Source organism: Filicampus tigris, chromosome 14, assembly GCF_054856515.1.
Source record: "Filicampus tigris isolate MCC_2025a chromosome 14, RoL_Ftig_1.0, whole genome shotgun sequence".
In the NCBI taxonomy this organism is placed as follows: domain Eukaryota; kingdom Metazoa; phylum Chordata; class Actinopteri; order Syngnathiformes; family Syngnathidae; genus Filicampus; species Filicampus tigris.
Genome location: NC_141230.1, coordinates 642,105 through 667,045, shown reverse-complemented (window position 1 = coordinate 667,045; position 24,941 = coordinate 642,105). Strand labels below are relative to the sequence as shown.

Here is a 24,941-nt window from a genome sequence, read left to right as displayed (position 1 = left end):
TTCCCAGGTTTTAGCTGTTTCCTCAACGGGGGGCGCTGGGAGGTGTGGCTGGCCCATGTTTAGGGTCTGCCCCGGTTGATGTAGCCTGGAGGTCTCTGTGGTGGTGGTGCTCCCCGTGGCCATGGGCTGTCATTCCTCTCAGCGTGGATGAGCTCCCCTTGGGTTCTCTTTCCTCATATAGTCTCTATGTGCCTTGCCATGTTTCTTTTTCAGGTTATATGTGTGTGTGTGTGTGTGTGTGTGGGGGGGGGGGGGGGGTCAGTGATAGTGTAGTGATACACACGCCTGAGTTGTGTGCGGGCAGCGTGGGATCGATTCCCGCTCAGTGACGGTGTCTGTGTGTGCCCTGCGACTGGCTGGCAACCAGTTCGGGGTGTAGTCTGCCTTCACCCAATGACGGCTGGGATAGGCTCCAGCACCTCCCTGCGACCCTGTATAGGATGAGCGGTTTGGAAGATGACACATGACACATGTGTGTGTGTGTGGGGGGGGGGGAGTGCAGGTGTGCTTGTGGATATCTGTCTTCGTGTATATTGCGAGGGAGGGAAGGCGGGAGCGGGTTTCCTTTTTATGTTGTATTTTGACGTTTTTAGTGAACAGCACTTTGAGTTGCATTTTATGTGTGAAAAGTGCTACATAAATCAAATTTGATTTGATTTGAAAAGAGCTCTCATGCAGGTAGTACGTTTGTGTCAATGACTATGCAAGATGCGGCATTGACACACCTGTTCATACAAGTCCTCTCTTCGCGTTGCCCCCTTCAGTGACTCCATGCTCAAAAGCTCCTCAATTATCTCAAAACATTCTGTACTTTTTTCTGTTATTTGTGGTTATAAATGTTCATTTAGTGAACAATAACATCTACAAAAAAAATCAATTAAACTATTATTTTTCACTATTTCACAATGTGACTAGTAACACAGCAACATCAATCATTTAAACCAATCGAGCCAGAGGATGGAGTAAAAAATAAAGGTGTAACATTACAATTAATAAAGAATAAACAATACATTCATTTACAAACTAGTGTGAGGCAATGTTCTTTGCAATGAACAACACAAGGAATCAACTTCAAGAGTGAGGAACAAAGATAAATAATTGTTTTGTTGTTATCTTCGTTCTTTGTGCAGTTGTTTTTCAAGAACGCAAGGCCTGCCGCACGCCGCGTGATGAGTTTAAACCCAGCTAGAAATACTATTTTTTTAAATGAAGAGGAAATGAGTGGAGGACGTAACGAGAACAAAAAAAAATTGGGATCAAATTCATGATTTCAATGTACCTACATTTTGGCCACAAGCTTACACTATTTTGTCCCATTTGAAACTCTGGTGTGGAAATGGCTATATAAATGTTAAGTTGAAGGCTACCTGTTTCAGTTACAAATATACCCATTAGAAATTGCGTAGACCTACAAGGCAAACACATTAAAGTTTCACACATACTACTGAACATTAACATTTCATGGAGCGGAAGAAATTATGACTACCTGTAGATACCTTAATTGAAATATAAAATAAGTATTTTAGAAATATAAAGAGAAATATAAAGATGAAGAGGGGCTGATAGAGTTGTAGAAATGTTATTATATATATTATTATATTATCGTCATTACTGTCTGGTTATATTATCATTATTGCTATTATTACTATTGCTCTTGTGCCATTATGTAAACCCATTTGCCCATATTTCTAATAATAGAATAACAGAATCCAGTATAATCGAATAGTGAACTACGCTTAACAGCATTTATTAATATAGTAATCAGTAGTGGATATGGAAGTGTATTGCCTGTGGTTTCTATTATATATAATACTATTTCTTGTTATAGAATTAGCGGAAAATTGGAAAGTATTGTAATATCTTGTTGATGAAATGGAGATAATATGGGTAGGAATATAAAAGTATACATATACTTCTTCCTACTCCTTTTTGAACATGTAATGTATGTCTGTCTTTTTGTATGCACTTAAATGACACTCCTTTTTTTGTTTTTTTTTCTTAATTTATTTTTCTTAATTTTTTTCTTATGTGTTCGAAATAAAGCGAAGGAGGAAAAAAAAGGATTGTAATGGTTCAAAAAGTCCAACTTCAATGGCATGTGATCACTAAACTTTATTGGTAGGTAATGTGTGACGGCCACAGATGTAAAATGACAAAACTGGCCAAAAGTAAATGGTGTTACTTACAAATATTGCATACAGCAATAATATAACTTGAAAAAACAACAACAGATATCTATAATTTCAGGTTTGGCTAAAGTCAGATTTCAAATATCAGGCACAGCCCATCAAATGAGCTTGCAACATAGAATCACAGGCTGTTGCTTGCCAGCAAACGTATGTCTTGATAAGTACCCAGCCACAGTAAACATATTGTAATGCAGCATAACATCCGCCTATTCCCACCAAAATACCTGTCAGTCTATGTTGTGTTTGACTCCTCGGTGAGCGTGCTCTTATTGGTTCTCAGGCTCAGTGGGTTCTCTTGTGATTTTGTTCAGCCCCTCCCACGAGAAGTTAGTTGTCTTCTGGATCCCACAGTGTATGGATGTCGGGTGAATAATATCCTCCGCCTATACCAGGGACAAAAGATCGACAACCACAGACTGCAGTTATGTTACAGAGTGAGCAATAGACGAGACTACGCGTACGCTGTTGTGAAGTTCTGTCAGTACTACCGAGCCATCCTGTGAACCGTTTGCCGCTCTGCCAGTAAACGCACCTGACTGCCGAAATCCTTGTCGTGGCATTATTCACTCACCTCCAACACCGCACAAGTACAAACAAATAAGCCCCCGATAATATTACATGTACTATTGGCTAGCACTAGTACATTACAAGGTAATACATAGAGCAATAAATTCATCTCAGACTAGGACTGGTTGAAGATCTAATTAGGTCTAACACCCTCAACACCCCTTTATAATAAACTTTTATTTAACCCCAATATGATTTTTCAAGTTTGCCAGCACATTTTTGAAAGCCATTAGCTGCTGGCACGTCAGTATGCAAAGTTTGCAGCATATTCGAAATGAGTTGTTTTAGAATAACTACTCCTAGTACAACCATTGATGTGAGATGGTTGGTGACTAGAAATAAATCATGCATATTACAGTTTTGAATGTACCATGCGTGGCAAACATGGCAAAATCAACACGTCACACACGAACCACATTCATTCAAAGATATTCTCATGTCAGACGGAAAATCTCGCAAAACCCCTCGAGATTAAATGAGACTTTGGAGTGAACAAACATGGCGGATGAAAAGGCAGAAGGGGTCTCAGGTCGTTGTGTTGACGGTGGCGCTAGTTTGCGAATTATTTTTAGTGGAAAAAAAGTAATACAAAAGAAAAGACGTTGGGCTCTGTTGTGGCATGACTGTTTTCATTTTGGACTCCCATCCGCACTTCTTCGGCCTCCCCATCACCTTGCTTTCTGATTGGCTGTATGCCACTTTCATCCGGCTGCGTGATTGTTTGTCCTCGGGGCACAGTACACACGGTGCAAAGTCAGGCTAAAACAATCCAACATGTTGGATATACCTGATTTGAGGTCGGACGTCCTTCTGAGCATCTGAAATCAGGCTGAGCACACCACACGCGGCAGGATTATGTGCTGAGATTATCTTTGGCGCCATTACGAGAGTCTGCCCTGACCTGCGATTGTTGGGAGGGGAGATTCAAGGCTAAAATTGGACCAATTATCCTGCCGTGTGAACCAGGCTTAAAAGAGAAGCTTCCTATCCACCTTATTCCTATGCCCCATGAGCCTTTGTGTGAATTAGGTGCACAATTTTTAGTATAGCGAAACCAGCATTTTGTATAAATGGAAACTGTTTGTGCAAGTCCACTTTCTATTACAGTTACAATACAATACAATATAATTTTATTTATACAGCACATTTCACAACAGCCACAGCTGTAACAAAGCACTTTACATACAACACCAAAATAGCCATAATGCAACAAGTGAAATTCAATGATTTAACACAAAACACTACATACGTTTGAGCAGAGTTAGCCGCTAGCCGCACCAGCGCACCATTGGCTAGCAAGCTAACCAGCCCAGCCGGCTAGCTCGCTAACTGCAACAAACTACCCAGATCCCGTTCCAAATCATCGGCACAGTAGTACAATTACTAACATCGACAGACTCTATCCGTGCCACATTCCACCCATGCCTCCTTCTACCTCTTGCTGAGAGGATCTCTGAGCTTGAGCAGAGAATCTCTACACTCCACTACATCCGCAAAGCTGAGCTGCAGATGGACACAATCATCTTCGGTCCTGCTCAACCAGAGTCTCCATCGTCCACCGAAACAACTGCTGCTCAGCTTGCGTCTCAGTCGGCTGATGACGTCACCGCTCCGGACCCAGCTGCTGCAGCCCACTCGCCGCTCGCCGATCCGGACAACACCTGGAAGCGGCTGGGTGTCAAGCCCAGGTCCATGTCCAGCTCCACCCCACACGACCCCTGGTCAACTGTCCCTCACAAAGGGAGAGGCACGCACGGCTCGATCCGCTGCCCCCCCCCCCCCCCCACACACACCCTGCCGTTCAACATCCAGCTGAAAAACACCTATGATATTCTCACTCCCCGGGATTTTCCTCCTCTTGATTAAACATTTACACCTTCTCCGCCTTCCACCACACAGTCCAAAACTAAATCCTCTCCTCGGCACACTCCTTCTGAAAATCATATGCGCTCCTTTTCCTCCACAGCTCATGGTCTCTCCACCTCAGCCCACTCTGGCTACACAGCACACTCTCCTTGGTCTCTCCTCCAGCATTCCTTCCTCCACCTCACTGCCACCGAAACCTACTCCAAGATCCACCCTACTGTCACCCAACCCCATCTGCCTACCCTGCCCCCTTTTTCCCCCGACCACCCTGATCATTAGCGACTCCACCATCCGAAATCTCAGATTTTTTAACGCAACAACACACTGTTTCCCTGGAGCCACTGTCCTCGACATACTTGCAAAACTTCCTCGTCTGCTTCACTCACTCCCACCATCTGTCCAGAGATTTACTGTCCATATCGGCTCCGTTGATGCATCAGAATTTACCAAAACTCATTTCATCAAACTTTTTCAACTTCTTAACTCCACCGGGAATTCCAGCTTCATCCGTGACCCGCTCTATCCGCACCGAAGCATGGGCATTTTTAGCCGCACCCTCAGCCTGTACACCTGGCTCCATACGGCCTGCAGGATGCACAATGTGGGATTCATTGACAATTTTAATCTATTTTGGGGCCGTCCATCCCTCTTAAAGGCGGACGGTTTTCACCCCATCAAACTGGGCAGCAGCATACTGGCAGCAAACATCCAGCACGTTGTTCATCACTCCACATGACTATCTTCAAATCACACACCTGTAACTTCCTCCTCCTCCACTCCATCTCCCCACAGTACTTCCCCCTGCCGGAACTATAGTCTGGACTTGGTCTGCCCTACCGGTCTCACCATTCAAAATCTCTCCAGCACCAACCTCAACATTTCTGACCACTTGGCTATCACTATGGACCACCACCTCCCCTCCCCCCCTCCCCAAGGAAAAGCGCACCATATCATTCAGAAACCTTAAATCCATCTCCCCACTCGACTTCACTACCTCCATCCTTAACCACCTGTCCACCTCACCTCCTCCACTTCCCCACGGACCCCACTGTCCTTACTAACTACTACAACAGCACTCTCTCCACCTGTCTGAATCAAATCGCCCCTATCAAAACCAAATTTGCCTCCTTCACTCACTCGGCCCCCTGGTTCACCTCGGAACTCCGCATACTAAAAACCCGCAAGCGCCAGCTTGAAGGACTAGACCAGACAAAAAATCTGGTTTAATGGTCCATCACATTGCCTACACTGATCACCTTCAACTCAAATCAAGTCAAGTCAAATTTATTTATATAGACCTTAATCACAGGAAAGTTTCACATATGCACCAAATCATATACACGACATCCCCTGATCTTAACCCCTAGGAGGGCAAGGAAAAACTAAAAAAAAAAAACATCTGGGGAAAAGTGAGAAACCTTAAGAAGGGACCACAGATGGGGGAATCCCCCTTCCAGGATGAGCAGGCTGCAATGGACGCCGAGTGGGCAACATTGAACACACATTATAGTACTATACAGTGTTTGAAAGTGATGTGAAAGTTAATCAAATGAAGTGATGCAGGAAGATGACATCGATGAAGTGAGCAGGGGCCCAATGGTCGTCAATGTAGAAATCTCCATAACAGCGCCTCCGAGGATGTGGTCAGCCTCCAATCTTGTAGCAGTCAGTTGCTGTTGCTGCCAATTCGGTCGTCATCACCTAGTTCCCAAGCTTGGGAAAAGGGGGCAGAAAAAGAATAGAAGCGGCAGTAAAGAGGCCAAAACAAACAGTTCAACTAAACGAAGAATCATACAAATAAGTCTTAAGTCGTGTTTTAAACATTTCTACTGAGGTAGTGCCTCTAATATCCACAGGTAGGGCATTCCAAAGCATCGGTGCCCGAATAGAAAACGCTCTAGAGCCTGTGAACTTCTTTTTGGCTCTCGGGATCACTAAAAGGCCGGCATTTTGTGACAGAAGGTTTAGGATCGGAACATACGGTATCACTAAGTCGACGAGATAGGAAGGTGCTAAGCCGTGCAGTATTTTGTAGGTAAGTAGCAAAACCTTGAAATCGCATTTAAAAAAATGAAGAGATATCCATTGTTTAATCTCGGCAGGGCACGCCTCTAAATTACAGCAATTAGCCGGGTTTGTTATCTCGAGCGTCATATATAATTGGGTATCGTCAGCATAACAACGAAAACTAATGTTACCTTTACGTATAATATCACCAAGCGGAAGCATGTAGATGCTAAACAATAGGGGTCCTGCGGGACTCCAGATGTAATTTTACAAAACACAAAAGTTGCATTGCCATGAATTACGCGTCCTTTCTGAGAGGTAAGAATTAAACCAAGAAAGTGCTGAGCCTGGGATACCAACATATCCTTCAAGGTGTTCTAATAGTATGTTATGATCGACGGTGTCAAAAGCAGCACGGCTAGCAAGAGTAGTATTGACGGTGTCAAAAGCAGCACGGTAAGCAAGAGTAGTATTGATGAGGTGTCGGAGTCCATAACTAACAGAAGATCATTAGTCACTTCAGCAAGAGCCGTCTCAGTAGAGTGATGGGCTTTAAATCCTGACTGAAGAATTTCAAATAGATTATTAGCGGCCATATAGTCACTAAGCTGTTGCGCTACAACTTTTTCGAGAATTTTCGCAATAAACGGGAGATTTGAAACCGGCCTATAATTACTCAGGTTCTCTGGATCAAGGTTTGGACGCTTAAGCAGAGGTCAAAGAACAGCGGTTTTAAAGGCTGCTGGTACAGTGCCTGAGGTGAGTGATAAGTTAATGATATTTAAGACGGAGGGTCCTAGGGTTGTAAACAATTTGATGAGTTTACCAGGAAGCGGGTCAAGCACGCAAGTTGTCTGTTTTGCCGCACCAACTAATTTTGTTAGGCTTTCGAGAGATACTATTTTAAAAAGAGATAGGGTTGTCAGACATAATAACCCTGCTAACATCAGTACTTGCGGAATTCAACAGGGTTTTAGGAGCGGTGTCCTTAATCTCGTCCCGAATGCGCTCAATCTTCAGCGTAAGGAATTTCAAGAAGTCGTGGGCTGAATGAGAGGAGCTAATGGAGGTCGGCAGCTGTTGCGTTAGCATTGCCACTGTATTAAATAAATATTTAGGATTGTTTTTATTTAGAACAATTAATCTGGAAAAGTAATTAGTTTTGGCTAAGGCGAGTGCTTCTTTATATATTAGTAAGCTATCACATCATGCCTGATAGAAGATCTCCAGTTTAGTCGCACGCCATTTGCGCTCTAGCTACATGATTGTTTAAGTGAGCGGGTTTCCTCAGTAAACCACTGAGTAGGCCGTTTAGGATGAGTTTTATGTCTTAATGGTGCAACGGAGTCAAGCGCATTTAACAGAGCAGCATTAAAATCATTTGTGAGGTTGTCAATCGAACCAATATAGCTCGGAAACGAAGCAGTTGCCAGGGGCAGTAGCTCAGACAGCGCAGCGGTGGTTGAAGAACTAATATTTCGGCTGCTAAAGCTTTGATTGTGGTCAGGGCGATGGTAATGAGCCCACACTTCAAACTTTATAGAGTGATGGTCAGACATAACAGTAGTATACGGTAACACAATTACATTTGAGCATTCTAAACCTCGGGTTAATATCAAATCTAAATATTACCATTTTTATGCATCGCTTCGTCAATTATCTGCGTGAAATCAAAGCTATCAATTATTGTCTGAAACACCACTATAAGTGGTTCCGACGGGAGATTCATATGAATGTTAAAGTCACCCATAATCACTATATTATCTGCATGAGTTACCAAATCAGCCAAAAACTCAGAGAACTCATCTAAAAATCCAGCGTACGAGCTGGGGGGACAGTAAATAACTGCGAGAAAAAACGGCAATGAGGCTGTAGATCGCATAATGAGCACTTCAAATGTTTGAAAGGCATCGCTAGAATGCGTGCTCAGTTTGAAATCAGATTAATAAATAAGGGCTACACCCCCACCTTTCTTATGAGGGCGCGCAATATGTGAACTAACGAAGTTTGGAGGCGAGGCCTCATTTAGCGGTAAAAAATTATCAGGTTTTAACCAGGTCTCGCAAAGCCCAATCATGTTAAGTTTATGGTCTCTTTCGGAATATGGTGGTTATTTATCGGCTCCCGAGTACTATTATGATCATATTGCACCATCTCAGTAGAAACAATATTGCTATGTGATGCAGGAATATGTGGTGTGTACGGCTCTAAATAAAGAATTATGTGTGTTGTCAGAGTCTAGCATAGCGCTAGTTAACTCTAGCTTACAGACTCCATACCCGTTCTTACAGGCTCGCTAATCACCTGTAACCCGACCTGCGACCTTCAGCTATACAAGACAGCCCTCAACTCCACCCGTTCGGCCTATTACTCCAACCTCATTCGCACCGATTCCAATAACCAAAAGGCATTCTTCTCCACTGTCAACAAACTCCTCAAATCCTGAGATAACATTTCTACCTCTTTCAACACTGAAAAATGCAATTCATTCCTATCCTTCTGTCAAACTAAATTCAATATCCTCCACTCCTTACTAACCACCACTCCCTCCTCCCCTCTCTTCCTACCTGCCTCTGTCCCTCCTACCACTCCGCCCCTCTGTAAATTCACAACCGTCTCCTCTGCCGAGCTCACCAAAATCATCTCTACAATGAAATCGTCAACCTGCATACTGGATCCCATTCCATCATCCCTCGTCAAGCACTGCTTTCCCACCATCTCTCACCTCATCACCACCATAGTCAACTCCTCCCTCAACTCTTCCTCTGTTCCCTCCTCACTCAAACTTGCTGCTGTTACCCCCATCATCAAAAAACCCGGACTCAATCCTGACATTTTGAGCAATTTCTGACCCATCTCCAATCTCCCCTTCCTGTTCAAAATGATGGACAGAGAGGGGGCTTGCCTAACATCCAATGGAAGGTCATTCCAAAGGGAAAATGGACCAGCGACAGAGAAGGCTCGATCCCCTCTGAGGCTCCCCTTAGTCCTCGGCACCTCGAGCAGCGCCTGGTCCGCAGACCTGAGGCTGTGGGAAGGTGCGTGGGACTTTAACAATGTAGGAATGCCAGTTGTTGTATCTTATAAGAGAAAACATTTCAATCCTGCTTCCTGCTAATGTAGTGAAGTAGAAGGATGACATAAAAAAAGAGACCAGCGACAAGGTAGACACGTTTAACTACTTTCCGAACTATGTCTCATTAGATGTGAGGCAATGAGCAATCTCAAAAGCCCTGAGGCGTATCAATACAGTAGTAAAGTTGGTCGCGTTTTGTTCAAAAGAATTTGGACACAGTAGACTGGGATGTAAACAAGCTTCACGTTGCTTGACGTCATAAAACTAATCAATCTTCATAGTTTGTGAACATCTGTATTCTCTACTTATGTCAACTTCAACTGCCCGTTGCAAATATTACATCAATCGGCACCTATAATTTGAATTTTATGAGCATACCGTCTTCCTTGTCAAAGGCGCTCACTACAGCCAACTGACAAAAACACTTACTGTCCATAAAATCCAAAATATTGCAGCGATCCTTCAAATAACTTCAAAGGTTGACTAATACCAATACCTGATGTTCTTGTGGCAGCTTCCACCTGCCAAAATCTTCCCTGGTGGTTTGTAGCAATGCAAGCACATGAGCACCAAGTTCAATGTGCATGTTATACCCTGCTCGCTGTCCACAAAATGAAAAAGAAAACAGGTACAACATTGAGGTGGTGGTCTTTTCAAACAAAGATTCTCAGACTGTTATTTTTGGTGCGATCCTGATCCCTGGGAGAACTAGAGTTTATCAGAACAACATTCTCTCCTCCAGTTCAGGGTGCCAGTTCAAAACATTGCTCTTGTAGTCAACTTCAACTTCAACTTCAACTTCTTCTGCTTGTTAGTACAACCGCCAACAGCGCAACAAGTTCCCAAGCCGTACAAGACATTTTTCAATACAATGGGGGCTTATGATCGCTTAGAAAAGGGGGTGAAAAAAGTATTTCAAATAATTCGTTCCTTGAAACAAAACCTGCTGTAACAGATAGCAAAATTCTTACCAGAAATCTCTTACTGGAAGTCGCACACATAATTTTTTCGCCATGAGAGCCCTCAGGAATAAGTTGGACAGTGAGTAGTCAAGAAGCTGGCTTGACTTGGTGGGCCATATCTGTCCTGCATGCCTTGGGTTCGACATGTGATTGAGCATTTTCAATAACATGGAGGTAGAAACATTTGGTTATAGTTTTTTACCTGTTTTATTGCTCATATAAAAAAAACAAAGAATGAGCTAATCTCCTAAAATCAATGTATTATTTTCCATGAGTGTTATGTATATACATTAAACTTCAAAGTCTTCAAAGAATTTTTTGGGGTGTTAATAGTTTCTCTCATTCTTTGCAGTTGCAGTCAAGGCTCTGTCGGTCAGTTCTGTGAATGCTCCATTGGCAACAAAGATGAACACTCCCTGAGAGAATCATGTCTAGGCCAAAGTGGCACTGAATGCGAGAGTCATGGAGATTGTGTGTGTGGCAGATGCCAGTGCCACACAACACCAAATGGAGGCAGTTACCATGGTGACTTCTGTGAATGTGACGACGAACACTGTGAGAAGTTCCATAATAAATTATGTGGAGGTATGTTTGTTTCTTTTACATGAAGACATTAAAATGGTGATGGGGAATATAGTGGGGCTGAATAAAAATTACAAATCTTGACCATGCTTATCCAGTTCATATATATATATATATATATATATATATATATATATATATATATATATATATATATATATATATATATATATATATATATATATATATATATATATGGCGGCACGCCTCACAGTTCAGAGGTTGTGGGTTCGATCCCGGCTCCGGCCTCCCTGTGTGGAGTTTGCATGTTCTCCCCGTGCCTGCGTGGGTTTTCTCCTCCCACATTCCAAAAACATGCATGGTAAGTTGATTGGACTCTCTAAATTGCCCCTAGGTGTGATTGTGAGTGCGGATGTTTGCCTCTGTGTGCCCTGCGATTGGCTGGCAACCAATTCAGGGTGTCCCCCGCCTACTGCCCGAAGGCAGCTGGGGTAGGCTCCAGCACGCCCGTGACCCTTGTGAGGACAAGCGGTATAGATAATGGATGGATGGATGTTGTGTTAAAAAGGACCGACGCAGACTTGGGTTAAATGAACACAACAAATTGGGTCAAAACAATGCAAATAATTGGGTTATTCCACTATTTATTCATTTTATTTATAATGCTAAGGATACTGCCCCTTCCCCAAAAATGTATTAATAACAAGTGAAAGTTTAAAATAACTCAGACACCCATTTTTTGCACACAGTGATCCCTCGCTACTTCACGCTTCAACTTTTGCAAGCATTCGTAACAAATAAAAAATGAAACACAGCCATATCGGCAGCTATATTGCTCAGGTGGATTTATCCCGTGAGCTGATGGCTGCGCATCATTGCAGCCTCTCGCTAGTTTCATCCACGCTAACAAACTAACTGCACTTTTGAACAATGTTCTGTTCGCAAACTCATAACGTTATTCAAATGTGCCGTTCGGCAGCTATGTTTACGTGTAGCGAGAAGAGCGCGCTCGGCCACCCTGCAAGCACGAATGTGCTCAGCTTGACAATGAGGACAAAACCATCAATTTTATGTTCAGAAACTCCTAACGTTATTCAAATGTGACGATCATTTAGTCAAGCCGCATAAGAGGATAGTAAACAGCTGTCTTCATAAGTTGTGAGAGGAGCGCGCTGAGCACAGCACACAGGATAGTTTACAAGTTGTGGCAAGGACGATAAGACATCGGCAAAAAACGGCCGAGAAAAAGTTGGTTTGACGTTCAACGTTCGATATTCACGAATTAGGGACCGTCCACAAATTTCATGTTCTATGGTGTCATAAATAGACAAAGATATTCACCAAAAATCAGTTAATTAACATTTTCTCATTCTGATTACTGTAGTAGGTGGCAAAGGGGGGCATATAACTACAACACCTCAAATTTTTGTCATATAGGTCATTTTGGAGCCAATTCAAGGATGAGTATTGTGCTAAATTGATACAAATATTTTGGGAGAATTTGGAGCCAATCCAAGGACCAATATCAAACTGTATTGACAAAATATTCATAAAGAATCAGGCAAAACACTTTCTTGTTCTGATTGCTGTAGTAGATAGCAAAGCAAAGTCTCTAATTACTACACCTCAAATTTTTGTCAAAGACGTCATTTTGGAGAAGTTGGAGCCAATTCAAGGACCAATATCAAACTGTATTAGCAAAAATATTCATGAAAAATCAGGTGAAACACTTTTTCTCATTTTGATTGCTGTAGTAGGTGGCAAAGGGAGGAATCTAACTACTACACCTCAAATTTTTGCCATATAGGTCATTTTGGAGAAGTCAGAGCCAATCCAAGATGAGTACAGTGCTATATTGACACAAATATTCACCAAAAATTAAATAAAACATATTTTCTCATTCTGATTGCTGTAGTAGATGTCAAAGCAAGGCATCTAACTACTACACCTCAAATCTTTGCCATATGGGGCGTTGGAACCAATTCAAGGATGGGTATAGTGCTAAATTGACACAAATATTCATTAAAAAAATCATGTGAAACACCTACTGCAGCAATCAGAATGAGAAAATGTCTTTGACCTGATTTTTAATGAATATTTTGCCTATCCAGTTTGATATTGGTCCTTGGATTGGCTCCAACTTCTCCAAAATGACCTACATGACTTAAATTTGAGGTGTAGTAGTTAGAGGCCTTGCTTTGACATCTACTACAGCAATCAGAATGAAAAAAAGTGTTTCACTTGATTTTTTATGAATATTTGAGTCAATTTAGCACTATACTCATCCTTGAATTGGCTCCAACTTCTCCAAAACGACCTATATGGCAAAACTTTGAGGTGTAGTAGTTGCCCCCCTTTGTCACCTACTACAGCAATCAGAATGACAAAATGTTAATCAACTGATTTTTGGTGAATATTATTGTCTTTTATGACACCATAGAACATGAAATTTGTGGACGGTCCCTAATTCGTGAATATCGAACGTCGTACGTTAAGCCAATTTTTTCTCGTTCAAATAACGTGTGAAAGTGTTTGTTAGTTTTGTCTTAAGTTTGTCTTAAAACATTTTACCTTGGACCGTGCTTCTCCTTCGTTTTTAAAATAAGTAGGAGGCAACGACTTCCTCCTCTCTTAGGGAGGCAACGACGACGAGCGTTTAAAAGTGCAGGATTGTACCTTTTGGATAAAATGCACTACAGCATTCTAGTTAAGGTAAGTCAATTTTATGATAAAAATTAAAACTGTAACGTAGTTATTAGCGAACATTCCGTCATAATCGCCCGCTGCCGCGGTTGAAGCACAATTCCTCCCACAACCTGCAGCTTGGTATTTATTCTTCCTTTTTCATTTTTAAAGCTACATTTATTGTATAACATGTATTTATAAGTGTGGAGACCATGTCTGGGGTTCGCAACAGCGTAACAGAGGCGTAAATCCCCCCAATATAAAACTTTAAAAATAATATGATATAAAATAATAATAATAATAAGTCCGACTCTACTTCGCGGTTTTTCACTTATCGCATTGGGTTATGGTCCCCATTAACCGCAATTGAATGCCTTTTAGGAGTCTACAAAGCACATGTAGATTGGTTGATCGAACTCTCATGCACCCTTGATTGCCCTGCCGAGGGTGTTGAGCTCGTTCAGTGTTGCATGGCCAGGACAAAAACCACACTGCTCCTCCTAAATCTGGATTCAACTTCCTGACAGACCCTCCTCTCCAGCACCCCTGAATAAGCCTTACCAGGGAGGCTGAGGAGTGTTATCCCCTGTAGTTGGAACACACCCTCGATCCCCCTTCTTAAAAAGAGGAACCACCACCCCGGTCTTTCAATCCAGAGGCACTGTCCCTGATGTCCATGCGAGGTTGCAGAGATGTGTCAACCAGGATACCCCCACAACATCCAGAGCCTTCAGCTGCTTCTGGGGTCCCTCAGGCCAAAAGGGCCCGATAGGACTATTTCTTCAGCTTGACGTTATCCCTCACATCTGGTGTCCACCAACAGATTCGGGTGTTGCTACCACGACAGCGGCGGTCGGCTGCCTCAACAATGTAGGCACAAAACAGTCCATTCGGATTCAATATCCCCTGCCTCCTCCAGGACGTGGGCAAGGTCTGCCAGAGGTGGAAGTTGAATCTCTTTCTGACAGTGGATTCTGCCAGACGTTCCCAGCAAACCCTCACAATACTTTTGGGTTTGCCAGGTCAGACCGGCATCTTCCCCCATGATTGGAGCCAAGACACCACCAAGTTGTGATCAGTTGATCGCCCCTCTATTCACCTGAGTGTCCAAAACCTGCGGACAGAAATCCGATGACAACCACAATGTCGATCATCAAACTGCAGCCAAGGGTGTCCTGGTGCCAAGTGAACAACATGTTTGAACATGTTGTGTTCATTATGGACAATCCGTGATGAGCAAAGAAGTACAGGAACAGAAAACTGCTCGGATTCTGATCAGGGGGACTGTTCCTCCCAATCAGGCACCTCCAGGTCTCACTGTCATGGCCAATGTCAACATTGAAGTCACCCAGCAAAACAATGGAGTGCCCAGAAGGAGCACTCTCCAGCACTCCCTTGAAGGACTCCAAAAACAGTGGGTGCTATGAACTGATGTTTGATGCATAAGCACAAACAACAGTCAGGATACGTCCCCCCACCCGAAGGCGGCAGGAGGCTACACTCTCGTCCACCAGAGTGAAACTCAATGTACAGGCATTAAGCCGGGGGGCAATAAGTATGCCCACACCTGCTCTGCGTCTCTCACCGTGGACAACACTAGAATGGAAAAGAGTTCAACCCCTCTCGAGAGGACTGGTACCAGAACTCAAGATGTATGTGGAGGCAAGTCCGACTATATCTAATTGGAAATTCTCTGCCTCACACACTAGCTCAGGCTCTTTTTCTGCCAGAGAGGTGATATTCGACGTCCCTAGAGCCAGCTTTTGTAATTGGATATCGGACCACCAAGGTCCCCGCATTTGGACACCGCCCAGCTCTCTATGCACCCGACCCCTTTGGCCCCTCCCACAGGTGGTGAGCACATGGGAAGGGACGCATGGGTGCAGGCCTGGCCACCAGTCACTCACCAACGAGCCCCACCTCCAGGCCTGGATCCAGAGGGAGGCCCCGGTAACACACGTCCAGGCAAGGGAAAACTGTTTCCAATATTTTCACTCATCATTGGGGTCTTTTGAGCTCTGCTTTGTCTGGTCCCTCACCTAGGATCTGTTTTCCATGGGTGACCTTACCAGGGGCATAAAACCCCAGACAACTTAGCTCCTTGGATCATTAGGACACTCAAACCCCTCCACCATGATAAGATGACAGCTAATGGAGGGGTGTACCATTTTATTATTGCTAATTTCAATTGAAGGTAAAAACTGACAATTTATTTGCATTCCGTGTGGTATGTGATCTGCTGTTGAACACTCATAAAATACTTTTTTGTCAATCGGTGATGCAAATGCATCTGTTGTGGCAATGCAGTGATCTAACCATGAGGTATTATGCCAAGCTTCACTGATGTATAGTTTTACATACATACATCATCTGCAGGCAAGAGGGCTTTAGTTGACAGTATAAAAAAATTATCCTCACAAAACTGGTGCAAATAATTTTCAAATGCGTACTGTCTATAATATCGGAATTAAAATCACCAATAAACACATTAGAAAACGCATTGTCCTGAACAAAATGAATTCATGAAAGCAAGCCTACGGTTCCATTAGGATGGCATTCATATGTAGTGTAAACATTTTGGATAACACATTCCTTGCCATTTTGTGCTAGGTGAATTCCAATGCATCAGTCCACTTACAGTCTAATTATATCAATAAAATAATCTATTTTCTAATTCCAAAGGATGGCAACTCTTCCAGGAATGTGTCCTCGTATTACACCATTGCCAATGTCCACGCCAGGCTCTCCAGCCCCATGAGAGTTCTTGTTTACTGAATTTCTTCCTTCCAAATCCCGTTTTTTCAAAAAAGTCTCTTGCAAACATAGCAAGTCACATTGACTCAACAGGTGCTCCACAACAACACTGTGAGTTATAGCATCTGCACTCTACCCCAAGCGCAGGCCATGACAGTTAAGTGGTGTGAGTACTTAATAATGGAGTGTATTGTTCAAACAGGCCAATAGCTCCATAATGACGATTAATGTTTTGGGGAAATAAATTGACAGATAGAACCTTGAATGTGGAAAACGTGGAAATCCATGTTAGGATCTTGGGAATTGCCAATGAAATGCTGCAATTAACTTACTACTACTCATTATACCATAACAGTTTTGTTTTCCACCATCATTTTCAAACAGTAAACTGTCCCTTCCCTTTCTATTCTTTCAACTCATAGGAAATGGTAATTGCAACTGTGGCAAATGTAAATGCTACCCAGGCTTTGATGGCTCAGCATGTCAATGCACAGTATCAGAGGAAGAGTGTCGTACCCCGAATAATACCATTTGCTATGGCAGAGGGAATTGCAAGTGTAACCGTTGTGAGTGTAAAAATGGATACCAACCTCCACATTGCCAGACATGTATGGGTTGCCCTGACGCCTGCCAAATCAAATTGTAAGTATAATGTAATCATACAGCAATTATGAAGCTCCTGACTTAAATGGACCCTATTCAAATTTTCTTCTCCCTTTTTTCAGAAATTGTATTGAATGCCTTGGCTTTGAATCTGGTCCTTTAAAAAAAAACTGCAGTATGGCTTGCAGAGAGAGTATTTTGCATAATATGGTAGATCAATTCACTATTTCGAGCTCGCTGTGCAAGCAAAGGGACACGAATGGCTGTTGGATCAAATTCAAGCTAGATCAACAGTTTGGAGAAGATAAGTACTTGGCTGAAATTCTGAAACAGAGAGGTAAGATTCCATGTAAATACATAAATACAGTCCATCTAGTACTTTTATGTAGACTCTTACACAGTGCTGTAATACGTTCAGGTCAACTCTAAGTCAAACGTTTTGCCTCTGCTCAAACTATAGCTTATTAACTAACTTCAATCTTCTGTAAAGAGAGGTATTGCACATTCACTCATACTGTGCCAGGTATAAATGAATGGTTGTCTTCTCGTGAGTCAGATTTTCACCTCAAAATGTACAGACCACAATTCCGCGGCCATGTTGTTCAAAAGTATTGGGACACCCCGATTTTTCATCCACAGGTGTCCCTAATGAGGCGGCCATGTTGTTCAAAAGTATTGGGGCACCCTGATTTTTCATCCGATTCACTTTTTCAAGTTTCGAAACATTCAGAATATTCATGCCTTCTTGGGTAGTATTTTTTCTTGTTTCAAAAATCTTCACATTTTTCACAATTTCACGTTTTTCACCCAAAAAAAACATTCATTTCCAATGGCACATTCAACATTTCACATTTACACCATTCTAACATCAAATTCACAAGATTCAACTCATTCAACTCACATTGATAAAGCTTTTCAACACACCTACAATCGCTACTTCCCAAAAATTCAACTTAATCACACTTTGAAAACCCACAAAAATTCAATTATTTAACTATTCACCATTCATTACAATTGACACATTCAACTTTTAACATTTACACCAATCCAATTTCAAATTCAAGACATTCAAGTCATTCAACTCACATTGATAAACTTTTCAACACACCCAAAATTCCTAGTTCCCACACATTCAAGTTATTCACCCGTAAAAAAACCCCACAAAATTCCATCCTTTGTTCCCATTGCCATATTGAACAATTCACATTTACATCATTCCAATTTGAAATTCACAACATTCGTCTCATTCAACTCATATTGGTCATGCTTTTCAACACACCCCAAATTCCTATTTCCCACACATTCAACTCATTCACCCTTAAGAAACCCACAAAATCTCAACTATTCACCATTCATTTCCATTCATTCATTCAACTTTTCACATTTACACCATTCAAATTTCCACAAAATCAAGTCTTTCAACTCATTCAGTTCACATTCAACTTTTCAACACCCCCAAAATTCCTACTTCCCACACTTTCAACTCATTCACTCTTAAAAAAAAACACAAAAATTCAACTACATTACTCATATTCATATACACCATTCATTTCCATTGGCACATTTAACTTTTTACATATACAACATTCCAATTTCCACAAATTAAAGTCATTCAACTCATTCAACTCACATTCAGCTTTTCAGCACCCCCAAAATTCCTATTTCCCACACATTCAACAAATTCACCCTTAAAAAAAACAAAACAACTATTCACCATTCATTTCCATTGGCACAATGAACTTTTCACATTGACACCATTCCAATTTCCACAAATTCAACTCATTCAACTCATTCAGCTCACATTTCCTTTTCAGAACCCACAATATTCCTACTTCACACTTTCAACTCATTCACCCTGAAAAAAACACAAAAATTTCACTATTAACCATTTCCATTGGAACGTTCAACTTTTCACATTTACACCTTCCCAATTTCCACAAATTCAAGTCATTCGAATCATTCAACTCGCATTCAGCTTTTCAACACCCCCAAAATTTCTACTTACCACACATTCAACTCATGCATCCTTAAAAAAAAAAAACACAAAAATTCAACTATTCACTATTCATTTACATTGGAACGTTAAACGTTTCACATTTACACCTTCCCAATTTCCACAAATTCAAGTCATTCAACTGCTTCGACTCATTCAACCCACATTCAGCTTTTCAACACCCCCAAAATCCTACTTCCCACACATTCAACTCATTCACACACAATTTCACCATTTATTTTCAGTGGACCAGTGTTATTGCCCAGTGCGGCGGCCATCTTGGACAGGGACATTAGCTAGACTGGGGATACTCACCCCGAGGTCTCCTCAGTGCGGCAGCCATCTTTGACAGGGACATTAGCTAGACTGGGGATACTCATCCCCAGGTCTCCCCAGTGCGGCGGCAATCTTGGGAAGGGACATTAGCTAAACTGGGAGACCTCAGCCCAGTGCGGCGGCCATTTTGGACAGGGACATTAGCTAGACTAAGGATACTCATCCCGGGGTCTCCCCAGTGTGGCGGCCATCTTGGGCAGAGACATTAGCTAGACTGGGGAAACTCACGCTGAGGTCTCCCCAGTGCGGCGGCCATCTTGGTCAGGGACATTAGCTAGACTGGGGATACTCACCCCGAGGTCTCCCCAGTGCGGCGGCCATCTTGGTCAGGGGCATTAGCTAGACTGGGGATACTCACCCCGAGGTCTCCCCGGTGCGGCAGCCATCTTGGTCAGGGACATTAGCTGGACTGGGGATGCTCACCCCGAGGTCTCCCTAGTGCGGCGGCCATCTTGGTCAGGGACATTAGCTAGACTGGGGATACTCACCCCGAGGTCTCCGCAGTGCGGCGGCCATCTTGGTCAGGGGCATTAGCTAGACTGGGGATACTCACCCCGAGGTCTCCCTGGTGCGGCGGCCATCTTGGTCAGGGACATTAGCTAGACTAAAGTTCCCTCCCCGAGGTCTCCCCGGTGCGGCGGCCATCTTATTCAGGACATTAGCTAGACTGGGGAAACTGGCCCCGAGGTCTCCCCGGTGCGACGGCCATCTTTGTCAGGGACATTAGCTAGACTGGGGATACTCGCCCCGAGGTCTCCCTGGTGCGATGGCCATCTTGATGAGGCCATTAGCTAGACTGGGGAAAATGGCCCCGAGGTCTCCCCGGTAAGACGGCCATCTTTGTCAGGTAGACTGGGGAAACTGGCTCCGAGGTCTCCCTGGTGCGATGGCCATCTTGGGACATTAGCTAGACTGGGGATACTCGCCCTGAGATCTCCCCGGTGCGGCGGCCATCTTTATCAGGGACATTAGCTAGACTGGGGATACTCACCCCGAGGTCTCCCCAGTGCGGCAGCCATCTTGGTCAAGGACATTAGCTGGACTGGGGTTACTCGCCCCGAGGTCTCCCCGGTGCGGCGGCCATCTTGGTCAGGGACATTAGCTAGACTGAGGATACTCGCCCCGAGGTCTTCCCGGTGCGACGGCCATCCTGGTCAGGGACATTAGCTAGACTAGGGATACTCGCCCCGAGGTCTCCCCGGTGCAGCGGCCATCTTGGTCAGGGACATTAGCTAGACTGGGGATACTCGCCCCGAGGTCTCCCCGGTGCGGTGGCCATCTTTGTCAGGGACATTAGCTAGACTGGGGATACTCGCCCCGAGGTCCCCCCGGTGCAGCGGCCATCTTGGACAGGGACATTAACTAGACTGGAGAGAAACGCCCCAAGGTCTCCGCGGTGCGGCGTCCATCTTAGTCAGAGACTTTAGCTAGACTGGGGATACTCACCTTGAGGTCTCCCCAGTGCGGCGGCCATCTTGGTCAGGGACATTAGCTAGCCTGGGGTTACTCGCCTCGAGGTCTCCCCGTGTAGCGGCCATCTTGGACAGGGACATTAGTTAGACTCGGGAAACTGGCCCCGAGGTCTCCCCAGTGCGGTGGCCATCTTGGTCAGGGACATTAGCTAGACTGGGGATACTCGCGCCGAGGTCTCCCCGGTGTGGCGGCCCTCTTTGTCAGGGACATTAGTTAGACTCGGGAAACTGGCCCCGAGGTCTCCCCGGTGCGGTGGACATCTTGGGACATTAGCTAGACTGGGGATACTCACCCCAAGGTCTCCCCAGTGCGGCGGCCATCTTGGACAGGGACATTAGCTAGACTGGGGATACTGACCCCAGGGTTTCAACAGTGCATCAGCCATCTTGGACAGGGACATTAGCTAGACTGGGGATACTCATCTCGAGGTCTCCCCAGTGCGGCGGCCATCTTGGACAGGGACATTAGCTAGACTCGGGAAACTGGCCCCGAGGTCTCCCCAATGTGGCGGCCATCTTGGGCAGGGACTTTAGCTAGACTGGGGATAGTCACCCTGAGGTCTCACCAGTGCGGCAGCCATCTTGGGCAGGGACATTAGCTAGACTGGGGATACTCACCCCGAGGTCTCCACAATGCGGCGGCCATATTGGGCAGGGACATTAGCTAGACTGGGGATAGTCACCCCGAGGGCTCCCCAGTGCGGCGGCCATCTTGGACAGGGACATTAGCTAGATTGGGGATAGTCACTCGAGGTCTCCACAGTGCGATGGCCACCTTGGAGGAGGACCCAAAATCAACAGGAAGTAACCCAAATTACCCGGAAATGAACCGGAAGTCACCAATATGACCCGAAAATGAACTGGAACTGACCCAAATGACCTCAAAATGAACCGGAAGTGACACAAATATCCCGGAAATTAACCGCAAGTGACTCAAATGACCCGGAAATGCACCGAAAATGACCAAAATAACCCGAAAATTACCCAAATGACCTAGAAATTACCTGAAAATGACCCAAATAACCCGGAAATAACCCAAATGACCTAGAAATGATGCAAAAATGAATCGGATTTGACCCAAACGACCCGGAAATGAACCTGAAGTGACCTAAATGACCTGGAAGTGACCCAGAAGTTAAGTTTTTCCTTACTTCCTCTTTTCTTGCTCCCCTTCTGTTTTTATGTCCTCAGTCCAGGCCATTGTACATCAATCAGATCATTCAAGTTCATCTAACTACATTCCACTTCATTCAGTTTTATTAAACTTCATTCGACTTCATTCAACTTCATTCATCTTCATTCAACTTCATTCCACTTCATTCAACTCACATTGGTTCATTTTTTCAACACACCTGTAATTCATACTTACCAAAAATACAAATCATTCAACCTTAAAACAATCATTACATTCGCCATTCAGTCCCACTTCCACATTCAACATTTCAGTTTTACAGCCTTCCAGTTAGGTCCTTGATGGTCTTGTGGTACACACGCTGAGTTGTGTGCAGGCAGCGTTGGATCTTCCCCCTCATTCCAAATTATTCCACAATCTTTCATAGAGTTATTTCAACTTCATCTCACTTCATTAAACTTTATGCAGTACCATTCAACTTTATTGAGTATCATTCTACTTTATTCAGTGTCATTCAACTTTATTCAGTATCATTCAACTTTATTACACTTTATTCAACTTCATTCAACTTCATTCCACTGTATTCAACTTCATTCAGTATTATTCAACTTCATTCAGTATTATTCAACTTTATTCAGTATCATTCAACTTTATTCAGTGTCATTCAACTTCGTTCTACTTCATTCCAACGCATTCCACAGTTTCTTTTCGGCTTCCTTCGCCTTCACACGCAATTTCTCCAGAAATTGCATTCTCTATAAATTATTATTCCACTTTTTAACACTCTTTTTGGTGTGCGACTCCTTCCACATTTTTCACTCAATTCACTTCATTCAAGTTTCATATTGAGACACCCCGATTTCTCATCCCCAGGTTCCTTCCTTCCTGAGATTCCTTGTTTCCTTCCTTTCTTGTTTCTTAGTGTTCTCATCATTTCCTTTCTACTATTTTGTATTCTTACTTTGTTTTCTTTCTTGATTGTTTTCCTTGCTATCTTGGTTCCTATCTTCCTCCCTTCCTTTGATTCATCATTCTTTGTTTTCCTTCTTTTTTTTCACCTGACTTCATTCTTTCATTGTTTCCTTACTTCGCCTTTTTCTTGTTTCCCTTCTGATTTTTTTCAAGGTCATTCAACTTCATTCAACTTCATTCCAATGCATTCCACGGTTTCCATTCATCTTCCTTCGCCTTCACACGCAATTTCTCCAGAAATTGCATTCTCTATAAATTATTATTCCACTTTTTAACACTCTTTTTGGTGTGCGACTCCTTCCACATTTTTCACACAATTCACTTCATTCAAGTTTCATATTGAGACACCCCGATTTCTCATCCCCAGGTTCCTTCCTTCCTGAGATTCCTTGTTTCCTTCCTTCCTTGTTTCTTAGTGTTCTCATCATTTCCTTTCTACTATTTTGCATTCTTACTTTGTTTTCTTTCTTGATTGTTTTCCTTGCTATCTTGGTTCCTATCTTTCCTACCATTTTTTCTTGTTTCCCTTCTGATTTTTTTCAAGGTCATTCAACTTCATTCAACTTCATTCCAATGCATTCCACGGTTTTCATTCATCTTCCTTCGCCTTCACACGCAATTTCTCCAGAAATTGCATTCTCTAGTTATTGAAGCTCAATCGCTGGAATTCTTTCCTATTCTTGTTTGATGTACAACTTAAGTTGCTCGAGAGTCCAGGGTCTCCGTTGTTGTATTTTGCGCTTCATAATGCGCCACACATTTTCAATGGGAGTCTGGTCTGGACTGCTGGCAGGCCAGGCTAGTACCTGAACTCTTTTAGGACAAAGCCATGCTGTGTAAAATGTGGAGGAAGGAAAAAAGATCAATTAAAAAAAAAATTACACACTCAAAAGGCTCAACCCGGTTGTGGCTAAGGACGGACTGTTGCGTGTTGGTGGACGCCTTTCCTTTGCCTTTGATCTTTCACACAAAATAAAAACAAACAAACCTCTGATTATCCTTTCCAACAGCCACTTTGCCACACCCCTGGTGAGATATTTCCACGAACAGTCAGCTCATCGGGGACGGAGGGAGCGATAGTGTGAGGTAAGCAGCTCGTGTCTTCTGTGATACATAACTGTGTCACCTGCCTCAAGTTTCGAGGCAAAATGGAGGTTCAAAAATGGCAGACTTGCCAGCAGATGTCTCTTTGGAGGCATCACGCTGGACTGATTGGATGATGACATTTTTGGCTCGAGTGAACTCATCCACATTTGTACATTCTTGAGACTCACTCATCCTGTTTGTCCACTTGACTTCTGTTTGAAAGAAGCAAAAACATGTATAAGCTTGGTTATTACTTTGCATGCTGTTGTCCAATTTGAGTATCTGTTGAAGCGTTCTGAATCTAGCTCTTGCTCTGATACTCTAGTTGTGAACGTTTTTACCTCATGGCGTATTTGTCATTTTCAGGTGCAACAAGTGAGAATAGAATGTCTTTTTGTAAGTCATTGGGTTTGTCTGAATATAGAAAGCTTTGACCATTGAACCATTTTTTGTTTTTAAGTTCAGCGGCTGGGATGGACCTAATGCGTATGACACGATTGGCTACATACATGTAGAATCTTTTCAAAGAATTGTGTATGTACCATAACACGATACAACTGTCAGTGAAGAATGTAAAATTGGTGAATTTGATGTCCAACTTGTCTCTGATTAATTCGTCCATTTCTACTGCGTGTATTGCAGCACATGATCGGTAGTACAGAGAACTTACTCAGGGTTTTGTGGACTGGTGCCAGCAG

The 24,941-nt window shown here is 43.3% G+C and overlaps 1 protein-coding gene and 1 pseudogene across 9 annotated transcripts in view; one reads left to right on the top strand and one right to left on the bottom strand.

Moving 5' to 3' along the window:
* itgb2 (integrin, beta 2) overlaps positions 1–24,941 on the top strand; it is a 141,267-nt gene that overhangs the window by 87,636 nt on the left and 28,690 nt on the right. For 5 of the 8 annotated variants that reach the window (XR_015089451.1, XR_015089453.1, XM_086050718.1 and 2 more), the window contains exons 12-14: positions 11,020–11,252; positions 17,072–17,291; positions 17,375–17,589. Coding sequence is in view for 4 of the 8 variants with exons in the window: in XM_086050718.1 (XP_085906844.1) it covers positions 11,020–11,252; positions 17,072–17,291; positions 17,375–17,589 (668 nt within the window). In the remaining 4 variants the exon portion in view is untranslated. Of the gene's footprint in view, positions 1–11,019; positions 11,253–17,071; positions 17,292–17,374; positions 17,590–24,167; positions 24,312–24,941 lie in introns of those variants that run through there. The other 3 variants (XR_015089454.1, XR_015089452.1, XM_086050720.1) reach the window with 2 other exon arrangements.
* LOC147136027 (uncharacterized) lies at positions 3,864–11,313 on the bottom strand (annotated as a pseudogene). The gene is made up of 2 exons (XR_015089458.1): positions 5,646–11,313; positions 3,864–5,390 (listed from the first exon to the last, which is right to left on the bottom strand). The product of XR_015089458.1 is annotated as an uncharacterized LOC147136027 (transcript).